Genomic DNA, 19,670 nt, shown 5'->3' on the forward strand with positions numbered 1-19,670 from the left:
GCTTTGATTTTTGAAAAAGAGGCTACTTCTTTAAAGCATTTTAAAATGCTTCATTATAAATATTTTTTGAAAACCCAGCATGCAAATATTTCGTTTGCTGGGATGGCTGTCAAGGGGAGGATACTTCTACAAAGAGAAAAAGATTTAAACCTTGAAAAAGAAAAAAGTGGACTCTTTAAGATGATACTTCAGAATTATGTGCAATGGTAGCTGATGCAATTTGCGTAACTAAGAATGATTAAGTAGTCACTACTGACCAATCTATAGCATGTCTTTTAGGAATGACAGGATTTTTGATTTCTTTCATTTGTACATTAGTTTTTACAAAAGACAATAGTACTTTTTATGAGTAGTATATTAGTTAACTTGCTTATTTGTTTACAGGATCAGTCTATATTTCCATATTGGCTTAAATCTTACACATGACATACTAAGACCTGATTTTCTTAGAAATTTATATCAAGCAGTTTCCATAAGTTTACTTGGGTATGCAGCATTTTTGAAAATCAGGTTTGTTTTTACTCTATATGGATGTAAAAAATTCCACCTCCTTTAGTTGTCTTTGGATTCAGATTTGGATTCTGCCTCCTTTAGTTGTCTTTGGATTCAGATTTTCATCTCAATAGTAATCTCTTATTAACTTATCAATACAATATGATATACTTTAGAAAGGACAGGGATCGGACTCCATAATCACGTGAGTATGGGATTAATTTAATTTATCTGAATAGTTCCATGAAAACAGAAAATTACTCAAGTATGCAATGTTTTTGCAAGCTTAATTGTTTCTAGGTTTATCTTTTTGGATAGTAATGTATACCATTAGCGCTGTCAGAAATCTTCAGTATGAAGTATTGTCTATATGAAAAAAGAACCTGTTCAAGGAAGAAAAAACGTACCTGATGTGAGCTCTGTATTGCTGAGCATCACAATCATATTTGAGCATCTTCTGTATGTAATCTATATCATGGTGAAGTCCATGCTAAACTTGGTAGAATCCCTGCCACTTTTGTCTCTTAAGGATTGTTTGCATACTACCAGCTCTCTTGATACCTTTTGCGAGCATTACCTTAAAAAAGAAATGAAATTAAAATAAGTCATTTTAATGAGATGTGCTTTAAATGTAGCTTCCCTTCAGAATATTTAATGTTTATGTTTAAAATGAATTGTCTGTTATGTGGTTCTTGGAAATCCTAATATAAATTATTTTATGTTCAAAGACTTTTTCCAATATTGTTTAAGTTCCAGAAGATCCACCACAAAATTTTGCCAAGAGCAACATTACAGCAAAGTCTTTCTCAGTGATGTGGGACCCACCAACCATAGTAACAGGAAAGTTTAGTTACAGAGTTGAGCTGTATGGACCATCTGGTAAGTCTGAATTGATGTTTTTATGTCTTTTTTGTGATTATTTCCATGCACTTCCATACTTAGTGTCCCTGCCAATCAAGAATGAATATTATTAGACTTTTAAATAGATTTTAGATTACTTCTAAGGGAAAAGTCTGTCCATCATGAGGAAGAGTATGCAATGAAGTTCACATCGTATATTCTTAAGTGTGGAGGAAACTAACTTTCCTCACTCTTTTAGAGAGATGACATGCTAAGCTCGCAGCTGAACTAGGGTGCTTGTACATCCAAATCATTCTGTATCTTACCTTTACTCTTTTATCTTTCTGTTAAAGATCTCTGGAGGATTTTCATTCCCATGTAGTATACAATCAACTGTATGAGTCTGTTTTGATGTTTTTGTAAGTTTTTAAAGTCAGACATGTATATATAAAGAAATTATATAACTGCCTGTAGTTAAGTGAGAAGATAATGAGCTGTATAATAATGTTTTTATGGGACCACACAGGAAAAGCAATAGGAATTTATTTATAAAGAAAAAATCCCCACCTCTTAAAACCCATATCTTCTTGAGACGGTTCTGGGTGATTTTTTCAGGCATTCAGTATTATTTCCAATGAGGTTAATGCCAAACTAGCTTTTTCACAAATAAATTTGGCTTTTCATGTTCATCGTCCTGGAAAGTAGCTATATTTACTATAAGCAAATAATGGACTGTTTTTATTTTTGAGCTAGAATCTCTTCATTTTTCATTCCAGGTCGTATTTTGGATAACAGCACAAAAGATCATAAATTTGTATTTAGTAACCTTGTGCCGTTTACAACATACACTGCGTACGTCGGTGCCGAGACAAGTGCTGGGGTGGGGCCAAAGACTAACCTTACAGTTTTCACTCCTGCAGATGGTACGTAAGCACAAAGAAGTGAAGTAAATGGGCTGTACATGATACCTGGTTTCAGTTTTCCCTTCAAAGCCTTTTAAGTACTTTGCAAAGGAAAGAATGGGTGTGTTATAGGAGTCTCACAAGAGAAGGATAATAAGCTAATTAAAGAAATTAGCTGAAAATTTATTATGAAGATTTCTCTATTTTTTTCGAGTTCATACACTGTCACTAAATTTACTTGCTATCAGAAGCCTTCAAAGATTGTGAAAGAAACGTAGTTTATGCCTGAATGAAAGTAGTTAATTTTTATATACGGTAATTAAGTTGCAGGTCCCCCACTTACCCGTTAGATGGCAGCAAGTGGAAGAGAAAGAACAGCGCAGGATTCCCCCCCCACCCGCCCGGATGGTTTGTTCAGCCCCGAATGTTTCCTATTAAACATCTCGTTTGACTTAATTTTTACCAAATCCAAGGCCCCATGCCAGTTTCTGATGGAGCCACCTTTACCAGGGACCATAACTCCGAGGCAGACCCAATATCGAGATCTTGTTTTGGGGCAATCAAGTGGTTAGTTCTGCCCCTGAGCCATCTAGTCTGTCCTTTGGGAGTTTTGGCTCCCAGTAGTCCGCTCATCAGGTGAGAGTCCTTTGGTCTATAGAAATGCAGTTTTATCTTACATGTGTGTGAGATTGTGCAGCATCATTGGTCTGCACCTGAAGATGGAACCAGAAAAATTTGAGAATCAGTGTGTAATGGGCAGGCAGTTTCAAGATGGTTATTTTTGTGTTGTGTTTCTGCCACACAGCACAAATTTAGGAAAACTCTCAATCAGTGACTGCTGCAATGCTTGCTGTCAAGGTGTAACAGCAGGAGGAACACCTATCCTTATTTATCGTATTCTTTCCTGAAGTATCCAAAGTATCTGCTTTTGTCAGCTCTCAGGGACAATTTCCAGAGATGGCCTGCCTCACTACAGCCATGCTTATCTTCTGTCTAAACTCACCATCAGAAGCCAAAGGGGATTTTGGTGGTGGTTTTTTTTTTTTTTTAGAATGACATAGAATGTCCCATTTTAATGACAAATCTATAAACCTTCATTATGCAAGTAATTTCAAGTTTGTCTTTTTCTGTGGTATATTAGGAAAAAAATATTTTTCATATCAAAACTGAATATCATTCTATTGAATGTAAAAGTTTCTGATCTCTGGCAGTCCTATGCAAAGTACAGCATCGTTATTACTGCATAGTTAAAGGAGAAACTGAATTAAAACATGTTATAAAAGTGAAATGAACAAGATGTATCATGTTCATTTTTTTTGCAGCTTTTTGCTTCATTCTTGTATGGTTTTGATGAATTTAGAATTAAGCTTTCATTTTCAATATACTTGAGGTTCCATATAGTAAGCTTAGCAAAGGTCTTCTTGCTTCCAGTGCACTGACTTCAGCAGAGCTATCCTGATTTACACCATCTTAGGATTTAACCATATTCGTATGTATGTCATACATGTCCAAAAACTGTGTGCATATTTTTAAAACTGTAACTTGTTTGCTAAAAAATATGTGAAGTAACTCTCTACCTGCACAGGAGCAACTCAAAAGATAAGGATGTGAAATTTGATTAAACGCCTATTGTACTTTGCACACTGAAAAAGCTTGTAATAATCAGAGGTGTTTGATTAAATCAAGTTTCTTCTTGAATATTTAGTCCCAGGTGCTGTATCAGATTTACATCTAGCAGAAGTGGAAGCCACATATATAAAAATTGTTTGGAGGAAGCCACAACAACCAAATGGAATCATTACCCAGTATAGAGTTAAAGTACATGTGCAGGAAACAAAGGTGACTCTGGAAAACACTATTCTCACAGGAAAAAATAAGGTATTTAGTTTTTTTTTAATATGGATTTCTTTGCTAGATTAAATTTGCTTCTCTGCCTTATCCAATAGGTATAGAATGTGGAATTAGCCACCACAGATGAGTTTTAAATGCTTTTAAAAGCCACCTTCCTCACCCCACCCTCTTTCTCTGGTTGCATTTTAAAGATTCTAATAATGCTGTTTCCACAACATGAAAACAATAAATAGTTCTGGTGAAAAGATCCAGAATTTCTTAGCTACTGAAGGCAGTAAGCCATAGCCCACAGTCTTACTATCCCTTCTAGCCCTTGAGTTCTTTGCAGCATAGGGTGACCTCACAGTAAGAGTACAGATTTAGGTGCCTAGATCGATACATAGCCACTCAGGCAAACTCCTAGAAGATGTGGGTATGAATCCTATGGAGAAGTGAATTCAACATAAGTCTCCCAAAGCTTTTCAAGTGCTCTGCTTGCAAGGCAAACACCCCTAGACTTTCTGCCCCCATTTGTATCCTTGAATTTACATGTCTGATACTACATGCTGAACTCGATGCTATGCTTGTATATTAAGGATATCTGCACACATCTACCATATCAAATCTTTTAGGAGGTTTATGCTGTCAGTCAGTCTAGCTTCTGGATTTTGGGTGCTGATGTGCTCTACGTGCTTAGACGGGGCAGCTTGGAGCATGCAGCACAGAACTGTAGATGCCTAGCAAACATTCAGCTCAGGATTGAGCACTTTCTGAGGTAGGGCTTTTTGGTATTAATTTTGAACATAGGTGCCCAAAGTTTGATTCTTTTTTTTTTTTTTTTTTTAGACAATGATGTCTTTCTCTAGATATGACACAGAATCTAAGTTTTTGATGTAGAGCTCAGTGAAGGAGTTTGCTTTCAAGTTGAAAGGTATACATTAAATAGAGCCCTGGAGCCAAACATTAAATAAGGAGTAAGGGGGGGGAAAAATGAGGATAAGGATCCATTCATTAAACCAAGCAGGCATCCTTGGAAAATGAAAGTATATAACTCTATAATTAAAGATTGTATCATAGTACAGACACAGAAAAAATGAAAGTTGTCTGCACAGATATGTTTTAATGATGGGATTTCCTAATTTTGAGTTCTTAGTTTAGCATCATTGCTGCTTTATTATAGTTTATTGAATGTAATTTTCTAATTAAAAACCAAAACAAACCATAGCAAACATTACTTTATTTAGAACTCCATTGACCCAAGCTTAGAACATCTCCAGGATTTGAACTGTCAGATCTACAGTGCTAGCAGTACTCGAAAACTAGTAGCAGTAAAAGGCTGTTATCTTATAAGTGGAAAATCCCCAGAGGCAAAAAGTATTTCCACATGGGTTACTATTTTGCTATAAAATGTTGGTGAAGATGAGTCATATGTAGCTTTTACCTGTTGGTACTTAGGTGAGATTGATGCTGTATCTCTGCCTATGGTTAATCCCCCTCTAGTTACAGCAGTAAAAAAGCTGCTTTGCCCTCTCTCCACCCAGAGTCTGTAGGGAGAGAGCTAACGTGTATTAGTTACATCACTGTAAAAGCATCTCTTTCTGGCAGTGAAGGGGGCCATATGTGTGAGTGGGGAGTGTTCACAGATGACAGCAGAACAATTTAGAGACACTGGAGTCCTGGATTCAGTCCCAGATTCTGAAGGGGCATAATGATCTAGTGCTTACACACCATTTTGTACCTATGCCCTAGGCTGTCTCTCTTTTCTCTTCTGCTTTTGTTGTTCCTCTCTTTGTAGTTCTTGCTCCCCTTATATCTACTGCCATGCCTTTCCAACATTTGTCTTTTGCCCCTTCTGTCCTGTGGACCTCTATATCCCTTACCTCCCTTTCACTCTCCCTTTTCACACATATACTCCCTTATTTGCCCTCTCCCCTTTATTTCATTAGCTTCTGTTTTTCTCCCTCTCCCCTTATTCCCTCTCAGCAATCTAGTCAACCTTTTATTCCTTTTCTTCAGCAGGGGCTTCTGAAGCCCTCTTGTTTTCAGTGCCTGCAACCCTGTTTCAGAACATGCTTAGTACAAATGGAATCTCCCAAACTCATGTATGTGTCTATTCGATATAACTCCAAAGATATAGCATTAAAGTTAAAGGCCTTGCTCTAAAATTGCCACTTTACTTTAAACCCCATATTTTAAGAAATTATAAAAAAAGAATGTGGTGTTTGTTTAAATGATAAAAATGAATAAAAGGTTGTAGGCTACTGTTAGCTGAGCTTTTTCTTGAGAAATATTGTATTTTGCAAAATTCATTATTGTTGTAATGAAAGATAATGTTTGTATGCCAACATTTATGTACTGTATGTGTGTGTATATATGCACAAATATACAAACACTATTTCTATATTATATATAAATTTAATTAAATAATTTAGTGATGATGAGGTTTGTGATTTATTTTTGTATTTCTAATTTTTAGTATTTGATTGATTCTTTGGAACCATACATGATAAATGAAAATGTCAAACCTTCTCCCACTTGGAATTCAATGGAAGCAGCCAATGAATTATATGAAGGTTCAGCTGAAATGTTTCCCAGCATTCAGACAGCTTCCCCAGTAATATTTACAAGTGTATCTGGTGATAATTTGCCTACTATAAATGGAGCTGCAGAATTACATTCTGCTTTGGGTAAGATATTTTAGGCTATTTTTCTATCTGCTCCTTTGTTCTGAAGGACCCCCATCACTGTTCCAGATATTATCTTTAGCACATGGTTCAGGCAAATTATGAATGGGTCATTTGCTGGAGTCGGATTTTTTTACTACCAAATAACCTTCTGAAGCAAATGGGAATGCCACACAGGCAGGAACTAGCCCCTTGTCACCCAGCTGACCTTCTTCCTAGTGAAAGGAGCACCCAAAAGCCATCAGCCAAGCTGCACAGACAATCAGTTATTACAGTTGCCAAAGCAGGTGTGATTGTCAGGGATTAACATATCTCCAAGCCCTTCAGAGACCTTGATTTCTCTAAGCCTTTTGACTAATAGGTTTTCAAATGTCAGTGAAGGTAAATAGGTCAAAAAGTTACAACTTTTCTATATGGGTGACAAACAGGTGGAGATGACCCCATGACATGGTGATGTCATTAGTGTGTACACTTGTTCTGTATTATCAATGGACCAGTGTTTCTTTACCAAGTATGGATATTTACAAATCATTAAGCAGGCCTCAGTTGACAGGCAGTGACTTAAAATAGCACTCTAAATTTTTACAGTGACTTTTGAACAATAGAGAGAAAGTCAAGTTTTTGTTTTTTTATTTATTAAAGTCACTGAATTCCTCCATATACACCAGTATCTAAAACCAGAATTTAATCCATTAGTTCAAACTACAGTGGATCTTTTCTGTACTATATTAATCCTGAAGAATCTTCTTTGTCATACAGAGAAATGAACAGTGCTTTAAATGTGAATCTTCTTTTTGTGGCCTCATTCCGCTTGAGGTATTGAGTTGCTAAAAGATGTCTGTGTTGCTGAAAAATTGGTTTCAGACAATGTCTGTTGTAATCTAGCATACAAGTAGTTATTTAGTAGTTTTATAGTAGTTATTATAGTAGTTAAAGCTGTTGACAGCCAAATTTTCAACAGGGGCTGCTGATTTTTAGATGCCTTCATTTTAATGCTGGTCTTGCAAAACTCTGAGCCTGATACTCAGATATGTGAAGCACCCACACTTTTTCATGTTGCAGTGGCATAATGGCTGCTTTATAACAGATGACTTTGACTAGCACAATTGGGTTTGGCTGACTTTGAGCTTTATTGCAGATGCACTAAAAACTCTTTTTGGGCGTGTATGACTTCTTCATTCTGCTGACCACAATTCTTCTGCTAAAAATACCAGTGTGAAGGGATCTATGAGGGGAGCCATTTCAAGTATACTTATTATAACACCTTTGGGAGGGCAAGGAAAAGGGAATCTGTCTTTCTTAATTAAAAAAAATTAAAAACAAAACTAAAAGCTCCATCAACCTAGGAGCCATGGTTGTGAAGTCACTGGAGACACTAGGCCATCTACAAGTATGCCTTTTCCTAGTTCCTAGGAGATTTCTCTCTAATTTTTTTGTAGGTAGCTGTCAGTATAAACTTCATGGGTTTAGTTCTTGCCCATTCATTCTTTCATCTAGACCAATCTATCTATTGTACATATGAAAATGGACCTATAATAGCCTCCCCTTGATTGAGTTGAGGCAGAGTGTAAACTTTTTTTTAATATTTTTGTAATTGCCGTGAACATTAATTCTTTTGTAATAAAATAGTTCCAGGTCACTGTGTCAAAGTGAGTTTAGAATGCAAAAGGAAAAAAAGAGTTATGAGTAAGTACCTATTTCTCTCCATTTAATCACAGATAATCAGTATACCATTAACATTTTGGCTGAAGAACTGTCATATGTTGTAAAGGGCCTCATACCTTTCACAGACTACACAATCAGTGTGTCTGCTTTCACTGCTGTTGGAGAAGGACCACCATCAGTTCTTACGGTCAGGACACGTGAACAAGGTAAAATGTTGTAACTCTGATATTGTCAAAGTTAACATACATTACTTCTTTCACTGAACATTTAAACATTTTTTAAATCATTTATTTGCTTACTGTTCTATTTTTCTGTTTTTGTTTAAGTTCCAGGCTCAGTACAAAATATATCTTACAAGAATATTAGCTCCTCCTCTGTTTTGCTGTATTGGGATCCTCCAGCAAATCCCAATGGGAAAATCATTCATTATACTGTTTATGCGATGGAACTGGATACAAAAAGAGCATTCCACACAACAACATCAAACAACAGCTTACTTATGACAGGTACAGTGTCATTTGATTTAAAAAAAAAAACCAATAAATTGCAAATACATTATACAAAATTATTTTTTCCAACCTTATATAATGTAGCCAATTGCAAGATAGGTGGACCAAATGTCCTCCCTCCACACACATCCACACACACACACCCCACTGAGTGTAAAAGCAAGGTTGGGACACTACTGACAGACTTGTCTCTGTGGAGGCGTATGTAGGGAATGTGAGATGGGAGGAGAGGACTAGGTAAGACGAGCAGTAATTTGTGAAATGTGCCAAGTAGTAATTTGTGAACTCTACTGAGTAGTAATTTGTGAAATGGATTTCTCCTTGGAATTTTTTCCTCAACCTCTTCTTTCTACATAGGAAAATATTCCTAAATTGTCAATTATTTTTCAGACTTTAATTTTTTTCACAGTATTTGTCTGACATTAATAATTTTCTTCTTTTAAGATGATAATTTTGATAGTAATTGAAGAAAATGCATTCCTCATGGGGTTTCAGGCATTTATTTATCCTAATCAGAGTAATGCATATAGAATAGAAACACATATTTGGATGTACACATACACATCCTTTGTTTTGACAAATAAATTCTTAAAGATATTTACAGGGTTGAAGCTGGCTGACTTATTTCAAAATCTCTTGATTTGACTGAGTGCTTATTTGTCTCTTCCCAAATAAATGGTATTATACATATTCTGTCTTTTAGGTGACAACTGTGTATCAAAAACTCTTAGAACAGTAACCATTTTTACAGTTTTATAAGTAGCTATGAGGAAAAAAATATGTTTAAGAAGTCAACAGTCAAGATTTTTTTACTTAATCTTTTTAGGTTTAAAAAAGTACACAAATTATAAAATGAGAGTCGCAGCCTCTACCACAATTGGAGAAAGTGCTTTGTCTGAAGAGAATGATGTTTTCGTGAGAACCCCTGAAGATGGTAAATACATCGTTTGCAATGATGATTTGATTTCTGTATTGAAGTTTGCGCTTCTTTAGAAGACTGGGCTCATATGTAAGGAGGGGAAGAAAGTGTACAAATAAAATCAATGTTTGTGGAAATTATTAATCTTCTATCAGTTAGTGACTTAATTCAGCCCATTTTAAAGTAAGTGGTAGAAATAATAATGAAAGCTGCAGCATGACCAGCAATCAACTAATTTCAACTCTGATAGACAAATGGGAAGAAAGCTGCAGAGCTGAGGTTCCGACACTGAAAACAGTGTGTCCCTAGACCCCATCTAAACCATAATCAATTATCTTTGGGAATCCAGCTTCTCTCTCTTTTTTTTTAATGTTATCATATGGAAATTAGGTTGGTTTTGAAGCATCTGGAAATGGCAGCTTTCAACAATTCGGAGACCATATTGCTGTCTATAAGCAGAGCTGTTGAAAAAGTGAGGTATTTTATACTGAATGATGTTATATGCAGTTGTTTTTGTACAGGTTTGGGGCTTTATTCATTTTAAGAGAGATCAGTAGTTTTAATGTAGGGTATAATACTGCCTTATAAAGATTTCTGGGTCTTCCTTGCTTGCTTACAAGGCAGTCTCCACCCATGAAGGCACAGGGGCAGTAGCTGGAGTTGCTATTGGCCTCTGCAAAGAGAACACAGGAATTTGATTTACAGAGTCAATTATTATTAAACCTTAATCTTTTCTCATTTGTATCAAGATTATATTTTCACTGGCTTCAGCAAAGTTATTTCCAGTTTTTATCAAAGTAATAAAGAAGGTAATTGACCAGTTGTCATTTATCTCTCTCATTGCCAAATATGCTACAATACAGGAAAAATAGTTAAGTGGGAATAAAAGAGAGCAAAGGATTACAGGATTAAAAATTATGGGGATTTATGAAGCTTAGATGTCTTGAATAACCAGTCAACCAAAATATCAAATTAAGCAGTGAAACTTAAAGTACTTGTAAATTTTTTTAAAGGTTGCATGCTTCTATGCTGTTAGTTTTTTGCAGAGGAAAAGCATATCACAAGAACAGAAAATTACCTATCTAAATATATTTTTCCCTGAAAGTTTACAATTCCTTGCCTTTGAGCATTACAGAAATTTGTTCAGAGTGGAGTTTCAGGCCAACAGTTCATCCATTGGTAAGAGATGCATGCAAGCCTTGAGGAAACTATTGAGAAAACCACCAATAATTCCTACCTTTTTATAAGGCTATGTGTAATTATTTTTGTCTTCTTCTTCTTGTTCTTTAGTTTTCCTGAGGGAATTCAGGTTGAGATTCATGTCTCCTAACTTTAGCCAACCTGGGAGTGACAACATGTTTGACTCTTGAAAACAGAAATACATCCAAATAAAAGATTCACTACATCTGTCTTAGATAAATTATGTTAGGATGGAAGGTACTAGGCTTTGCATTTAAATATTTTACCATGCCAGATAAATTGCAAAATGCATTTCAATTGAAAATTAAGCTTCTTCACATGGGAAATATCCATGTGGGCAGTCTTGTCATCCAGAGAGTAGTGATCTGTTACAGTTAACACTTTTCATTCACGGGCTCAGAAATCAGGAATGAAAGTGGTTTGTGAGACCTCTAGGACAAAAAAATTCATAATAAATTCTGAAATATCTGGTATTTGTATATAAACTGAACCACATAATCCTGGGTTCTTAGTACATTTTTTAAAAATTTTATAGACAGGTTATTTCAGGGGTGAAGTGATGAAGCCTTCAGAGGAATCAAGGTTGACATTCAGAGCTGATTTTATTCATAAGTGCAGCCCACTCACTCCTTCAAAACTTGCATGCATTACTAGCTCACTGGAGTCACATGAACTTATACATTGCCAGTAGATTTATCCAACACAGTACCCCGGAGCTGGATTTGTTTTGTTCATGACCTTCACACCAGCACGTGCGAGACTTACACTGGGGTCTTCATGGTCATCAATTAGCAGCTGTATCAGTAAACTAAAGGGAATTTAGTTACAGTGTGTACAGTCCCTTTCTTGGTTCAATGGTTGGTTGAGTCAAATAAGGTGGGTGGTTATTCAAGAAGAAAGCAATAGGATGGCATTCAGCTAAATTTAAAGAACTTGAATTTGAGGAAGACAGTGAGAGGATTTGAAGGATCAGTCTGCATGAGAGCAGTAGACAGAAGAGATTTTTTTCTTAATAAATGCAGTTTTGGATAGATTTATGAGTGGATGAGAAAATAAATTCCAGAAAAGCTAAAGAGTCTAGGATGCAAAAAGATGCCTGGTTTTATGAGTGGAAAAGAAGACATACAGAAATTAACTGAGAGAAAATGTGGTAAGGCTTTGAGAAGGAGAGTGAGTGAGTGAGTGAGTGTAGCCCTTTTTGGTACCGTTAGCTAATCTAAATGTTAGGATCGAATAGGTTTATGAGGTCCTATATTCAATTACTTGAAATTCTCAGTGTTTTTTTTTCTCTTTGATTTCTGTATTGCAGAACCAGACTCCCCACCCCAAAATGTAGAGTTAATAAATGTAACTGCAACAGAAATAAATCTGAGATGGTTACCACCTGAGCAGCCTAATGGTCTCATAACTCACTATGAAGTTCTGTACAGTGATTCCAATGATTTATTTATTAAAAATACTTCATCTACAAGTCTATCACTAAGCAAAATGAAGCCATATACTCTCTACAACATCTCTGTAAGGGCATTCACCAGACTTGGCCACGGGAATCAGTCATCTTTCCCACTTCTGGTGAGAACTTCTGAAACTGGTGAGTATATTTTTTTAAAAAAATTTAAATTTTCCACAATCAACTGCTTTACAGTGACCTTTGATGCCCAGGAGATCAGGTTAATTTTACAAGTATGTGTTTGCTTTGCAAAGCAGTAAGTTTGAACCTTGTTTTCTCTTTTATATACAAAGCAAAAGTAAGAAAATAGTAAGGAAGAATAAGAAGTAAAGAAAACAGTGGGAAGTTTTCTGCCTGATGGACTTCATATGTTTTACTGTTTGTCCTTGAAGATTCCTTGTGTCTTGCAGGAAAATAATTTTTTGTAGGAAAAGAGTGGTTTGAAAAAGTGAGTGCAATTTGGAATTCAAGTTATGAACTGAAATTTTATAAGAATTCAATCCTAATGGTTAAAAAAATCAGAATTTGCAGGTATGTGCTCTTTTGTAGCAGGCAAAATTGTTTATGTTACTAGAAATATTTTGGAGAAGAGAAAGATAAAACAAAATAGCAGAAGATTAGAGTAGATGAAGTTTTTCCAAGAAAGGAAAGTAAATTTAGAGGTGTGTATTGGGAAGGACGAACATTAAAGAGGTGTAACAAGGCATAGGAAGAGACTTGAAATAAATAAGTAGCTGTAAGGTGGGACAAGGTAGGAAAAGGAATATAATATGGACAGAGGGTCATTAAATTTTCAGTGGAGCTAAACAGGAGAAGTATTGGAGAAAATACTGAGGATAATGGTTTACATGGAGGTTTGGGTTGAGCTGTAGACTCAGGAATGAAGAGTGGCTGGGGAGACAGACATGCAGGTTATTTTCCTTTAGGACTCAGCCATACCCAGGTAGCACTGGTATGACGATCATCCTTTTTTGGGGCCTTTTGCCATCCTCACCAGTTTGCTACCTCAGACAACTTCCTACTTTATACCTAGAGCTAGGCCTGGAAGGAAGCATGCTCTGTTTATCATATTTTTCTCAGTAAGGAAAGACATGCACATACTGATGTTTCTCAGAAGGGGCAGGGAGATGCTCTGGCTCCTTGATTGTTAAGGCACAGTGGAATCACTATGAGCTCCTTCTCCTCCTTGTTTCTGAAATGAACTTTGATTTTTCCTGTGTGAAGTAGTTGTGGTGTAGCCCTGCCTAACAAGTCAAGCTCTTAAGGAATGGGGACATAAACACCTAGTTTTTAGATTGCATGAAACAGTAGTCATAATAGAAGCATCAAGCTACCTCTGCCAAGACATTGTGCTACTTTTGAGGATTTTTTTTGGTCGGACACCATAGGTATGTAGGCACCTGCCGAACTGATACAATGTCCTTAGACATAACCTGTTTTATTGCTCTCTTTAACTTAGACATCCATCTTTTGTCTAAGTTGTATTTTAAGGCAGTTAGTTCTTTCTCAGTTCCTAACTCCCCTGAGGCTCAGAACAAAAATTTGAATTCCAGCTGCCTGTGATAGAGATGAGAAGCTGCAAAAACATCTTCTGAGATGAGAAGAATAAAAACAAGGGAGGATCTGGAGGATGGAGCATTTTGAGTGAAACACAACCTATTAATGGGCTGGTGTGTTTGAAGAGCTCTTGGGAGTTCTCTGTTACTATTCTACCATGAAATTAGGCAGAATTGTGGGCTGATTTCACTGCTTCTCATGGCATTTATTCCCTTTCTGGATATTGCTTAAGCAGAAATTATTTATATTTTTGAATGTGGAATTTCATCAAATGTCAGTACATTTATAAGAATGTTTAGGGCATCCTAAAGCATACCCATGCCTTACTTGACCTTTTGGGCAAATTGTACTGTCATTGTATGATTATGATTTTCTGGAATAAGATATATTATGCTATCAGACCAATTTTAGATAATGGAAAACATACTTGTGTATTTGTTTAGGGACAGACAGACACACGCACACAAAATCCAATTGTCATGACACATTGAGGGCCAGATGCTCCATAAGGCATTGGGAGCCAAGAGCCAAGGGGGTCCCTGGGCCAGTGGGGCAGGGACCTCACTAGCCAGGACTTGTCCCACCATCCCCCTGTGAAGGCAGCAGCGCAGGTCTGGGGGTGGCAGCCAGGGCCAGCTCGGAGTCCAGACTGACAAACACTCCATGGTGACGAGGCAGGTCTGAGGTCGAGCCAGGAAAGTAAGTTAGCACAGTGACACTAACCAAGTCAGACACAGCCCAGGGACAGCTGGGCAGGTCTGTAGTGATGGGGCCACGCTGAGGTCAGGCTGTGACATCTGGCTGCAAGTCGGGGACTAGATCAGCGGGTCCATGGCCAAGCACAGACATGGCAGCGATGCAGCAGGAGATGTAGCTCAGACAGGGAGAAAGCACAAGAGCCCAGCTGAAAGCAGCTCTCAGAGGCCAGTGGTCAACCCTGGCTGCAGCCTCACTGCAGCGTTGCCTGGGAGCATGTCACCAGTGAGGAGTGACCCTCGGCTACGCTATTGCTAAGCTGGCCCTGAGCGCCAGCAGCCAAACCTCCAGGAGGGGGGATGCTCTCAGGGCCCTTACAACAATATGTTAGGCTCCCTTTGTTTTTTTCCTTTCATACAATACAAAAGTATTCATACAGTTTGTATAGAACACCCAGGGAAAAGGAAGAAAATGCAGGTTGCTGATACAAAGTGTAAATTACAGCAGTACAACATGGAAAATCTCCTAACGATAGCTAACTTGGAAGATTGCAGTGATAGTTATGAGGTCTTAGAAGGAAAGTTTAGCATCATGCTCCAGACTTTTTCATCTGGCATGTTAAGGTGATTTCCATCCATTTTCTTTTTTTTTTTAAAGAATGACCCATACCTTGTTACAGTGTGTGTCTGTCATGTGTTTTTGATCTTCCTATTCAGCCTCTTTTAAAATCTATTTTGTACAAAAAAATAGGATAAAAATAAAAATAAAAATGTTTACAATGTGTTTCATTTAAACCAGTTTAAGAAAATGCTTAACAAATCAATAAACTGACTGGAATCTTCTATGAGTCTAAATTTTGTCTTCTAGTTCCTGATTCTGCACCAGAAAACATAACCTATAGGAACATCTCATCCATGGAAATTGAATTATCATTTTTTCCACCATCCATTCCCAATGGAATCATACAGACCTACACAATATATCTCAAGAGGACTAATGGAACCGAACAAAGAGTCATAAACACTACTCTTCTGACACTACGTATTACAGGCCAGTATATAATGCTCTGGAACTTACAGCAACTGTAAATTGTTCTGAGAAGGGATCAGCAGACTGATGCAGATCAATTAGTTCATTGGTTGGACATGATCCTTCTTGTCCTTACATAAAGTTATATGCTACTTCTCCTGAGAAGTAGCCTGTTGTGTCCTGCAGTAATGTGGTGGAATGGGCCACAATCCATATAGAATCTAACATATATCTCATTGTATTTTAGATGTTTAAAGTACAAGGACCTTCAATAGATTTCTTTGCATATCTATCATCATAACAAAGTAAACACTGAAGTCACCTACGTATCTTTCTGATCTTATTCTGGATAGAAATAAATACTTCCCTTTCCACTCACCTTTGCATCTTTTTCTATGTTCTGTCATTATTACTGAGGCATGACACAGCAGTTAATGCTGGGAGTTCAGTACCTTAACCAGTAAATTTTCAGAGTACAGGAAAGGACAAACTGTAAAGCATTCTAGGAATATGAAGTATAAACTGGTAATTAGGCCTTTGCCTCTTCTTTTGTTCATGAAGAATACTTTATGTTCAAGTTTTCCTAATGCTTATTTCAGTCTAAAGACAGATCAGTGTCAGTGATGGGCCTATTCAGCACTTCAAAACTACTTATGGTCCATTAAAAAACCTAATTTGGCCCACCAAATGGTTGGTTTACTGAATTCTTCTTCTTTATTTAGATTTAAAGAAATATACAGAATATACTGTAGAAGTGTCTGCTAGTACTACAGTGGGGGAGGGCCTTCGTAGTGCACCTCTGCATATACTGACTGATGAAGATGGTAAGTCAGAACAGAAGTTGCAATGTATCATTGTCTGCCTGTAGTCTTAAACTAATCTTATGCTTCATATTTTTATATGTTTTATATACTTTTTTGCAATTATAGCTCTGTATTGATATCTGTGTCTATCTACACACAAACATATGCATCTATCTATCTATCTGTTATTTAATATATTTATCAGTACAAGCTATGTGAAATGGCACAATTGCTGTGCATGAACATTTGGTCTTACCAATGTCTTATGAATTTGAAGAATCTTAATTTACTAATATTGTTTTAATGTAATACACCACATGGTAGAATTAAATATTGTGTTTGGTTCTGCAGACATGTGAGAGCTGGAGAAAGGGAAAACCACCAAAAGGCAGCTTGAATGGTCCAGGGACATTTCTGGTTCTTTTGTTTGGAGATTTTTTGATTCTTCTAAACAGATACATGTACAGATACATATATATAGATGTAAAATTATTAATATTATGAAAATGATCGAAGTCCATCATCTGTAGTACTGGACTTCCAAATTGAGCAGGGGAGTGTTCTGCACTGCAGGCTGATAGAACACAGTCATTGCATGCTCTGCTAATTAGTACGGTAGGTCACAAATCAGCAGAGGAACCTTAAAATTATATTTGTACCAGTTTAGTAGTAGGAAGTTATCACTGGTCCCCTCTATAGTTTCTGGAGAGGAAATCCTGAAAAAAATTCAAAGCAGAATCTTAACTTAGGTGCTGTGAATCACGTTTTGGAGGAACCTGTGTGTGTCCCTCTCCATAGCTTAGGGAGGAAGTCTCTGGGAACCTGGACTAAAGCAGCATTGACACAAACATCCCACCAGCCATTCCCAAATTAAGTCTCTTTTCATGTTTTAGGGAGCACTGACTTGCCAAAGATCCAGCTTTTGATGATAATAGGTCTTTGCAAATCTCCAAGATGTTGATGGGCTTACATTCACACTGTCAGTAATAAACCTTTGCTCAAGAGTAATGTTGCTGGAGCACACTGGGAACAGCTCATTTGGATAAATACATCTTTTGCATAGAGTATTTTTATTTAGAGCAATGTAGATTCTATTCTTTAACAAAAAATATCCTCTGAATAAGAACTATAGAATGAACTAGACATGCCAAAAAGACATGATATTCACAGTATGACAGATCTTTTATTATATAGCACTGAGGATAATATAACAAGTAAAACACTAAATACAGCTGTCACCATTTTTCTCTAGTAAACACAGACATTCACTGAATTCAGTGAAGCTTTGTTCATGAAAAATATTTTTTTTCTTAAATGTAGAGTTCTAAAACCTTTATGCCAACTTTTGAGATAGTGAAAGAGGGAACAACAACTGAAAAACAACAATATTTATAATACACCACATGTTCTTTATTCACAGGAACACAGTGTTCCAAGGTTCAGACCAAATGTTTCATAGATTTGCTAATAGCTATGCTCATATTCTCAATTTTCATGCATGACTACAGCTATGACCTGAATTTTTAGTGCATGATGCTCTTTGGTTTAATTTGAGAAAAACAAAAGTAATTCTAATATTACTTCATAGTGATACATATATCCATGAATCAAGATGAAGAAGAAGATTTACTTCTCAATAACATGCTAATACAAAGCAGTATCACTTATGCATACATGGGTATATTTTTCCTCAGCAATATTTATATGAACTTTAGAATGAAATCAAACATGGTCTAACATTTTCATTTATTGACTTTGTTTCCCTACACAGTTGTGATATGGTGTCATGTAGAGTTCATCTTAAAATGAATTTTAAGGGTCTCAGTCAATGCCTATCTTTATATTTGCCCTTGTGACATGTTAAATGTATGAATGTGGTCCTTATTTGATGGAGTGAATAGATTTTACCGCTGCCTAGTATCCCACATTTTTATCATCTCTCAATGCCATGCTTATCCATTTTTCCACCTTTTGATGCTTTGTGTAATTCTTTACAGCATCTCTTTTTTCTCAGGGGAACTATTTTGCTATATTTTACATGTGTTCATACCTATAAAGCTCTTGCTTTTATTAGAAGGGGGGAAAAAAAATTACAGCAATGTACTTGGACAGTAGGTGAATCACTGTGACCTACCCGTTGCTCTGTTTTCTCATGAAGTACTTTTTCCATTGAATCACAGAAACAGATGTTCTAACACCACCATGCAAAATGTTCTTTTATCATCTGTCAGAAAAAGGAAAAGAAGCTGTGCCTTAACATTAGTTGATGGATACTGTACTCGTGTAGTACAAAGCTGACTCTCCATCACAAATAATTAAAAACCTATTTAAGGATGCTGCATATCCCATCGATCTTAGCTGTTTAACAAGATGTTGCGTCCTGTTCTCTCATTTTATAGCTCCGAGTTCTCCTCCAGAATCCCTCTCTGTAAAACAGTTGTTGGGTGTCACTGTGAAGTTGTCATGGAAACCTCCACTGGAGCCAAATGGAATTATCCTCTATTACACAGTTTACGTCTGGTAAGATTTTCTGGAAGTAGTTCTAAGGATAAATATTAATCTGTAACCTATCAGGAATGTTAGGTTTTTCTTACACAATGTGTTGATTACACATTTTTGGAGAACGAATATTCATCCAGCCTTTAAAATACTAGCCTTTTGTGTATACAAATTCAGATATAATGTAGTAGCTGAAAACTGGGGTATTAAATATTTTGTAAGCATTTTCAACATTTTTCTAAAGGTTATGTTATGGTAAATGAATTCAAATTTAAATTAGAGCATGGTGACTATTTTCATTATATTCTGGTTAGGCCTATTGTAAGGCAGGGCACAAGCCTATGCTAAATTGTCAGAGAGATCTGAAATAGGCTTAAAATAGAGAAATATTGCTTCCTTTTGTAGAAAGTGTGTAAGAGCAATGTTAAGAGTCTTTGTATGTGCTATCAGTTATGTCTACTGTTATATTTTGTATTTATTATATTCATAGCAAACGAGTATTTTTTAACAGATATTTTTCATTTACTGTGTTATTTTCTTTTCTTTCTATCCTTTCGTTTTCCCTAATTTTTTTTTTCCTGTCGTCCCTCCTGGG

At 36.4% G+C, this 19,670-nt stretch overlaps 1 protein-coding gene across 1 annotated transcript in view; it reads left to right on the top strand.

The window, feature by feature from the left end:
* Window positions 1–19,670, top strand: part of PTPRQ (protein tyrosine phosphatase receptor type Q) — a 145,023-nt gene that overhangs the window by 46,247 nt on the left and 79,106 nt on the right. The window contains exons 24-34 of the mRNA XM_072864388.1: window positions 1,243–1,371; window positions 2,109–2,255; window positions 3,940–4,112; window positions 6,541–6,751; window positions 8,467–8,619; window positions 8,740–8,919; window positions 9,749–9,856; window positions 12,351–12,632; window positions 15,612–15,794; window positions 16,496–16,597; window positions 18,976–19,096. Coding sequence (XP_072720489.1) covers window positions 1,243–1,371; window positions 2,109–2,255; window positions 3,940–4,112; window positions 6,541–6,751; window positions 8,467–8,619; window positions 8,740–8,919; window positions 9,749–9,856; window positions 12,351–12,632; window positions 15,612–15,794; window positions 16,496–16,597; window positions 18,976–19,096 — 1,789 coding nt within the window. The remainder of the gene's footprint in view (window positions 1–1,242; window positions 1,372–2,108; window positions 2,256–3,939; window positions 4,113–6,540; window positions 6,752–8,466; window positions 8,620–8,739; window positions 8,920–9,748; window positions 9,857–12,350; window positions 12,633–15,611; window positions 15,795–16,495; window positions 16,598–18,975; window positions 19,097–19,670) is intronic.

The sequence above is a fragment of the Ciconia boyciana genome, chromosome 1 (assembly GCF_034638445.1).
Source record: "Ciconia boyciana chromosome 1, ASM3463844v1, whole genome shotgun sequence".
In the NCBI taxonomy this organism is placed as follows: domain Eukaryota; kingdom Metazoa; phylum Chordata; class Aves; order Ciconiiformes; family Ciconiidae; genus Ciconia; species Ciconia boyciana.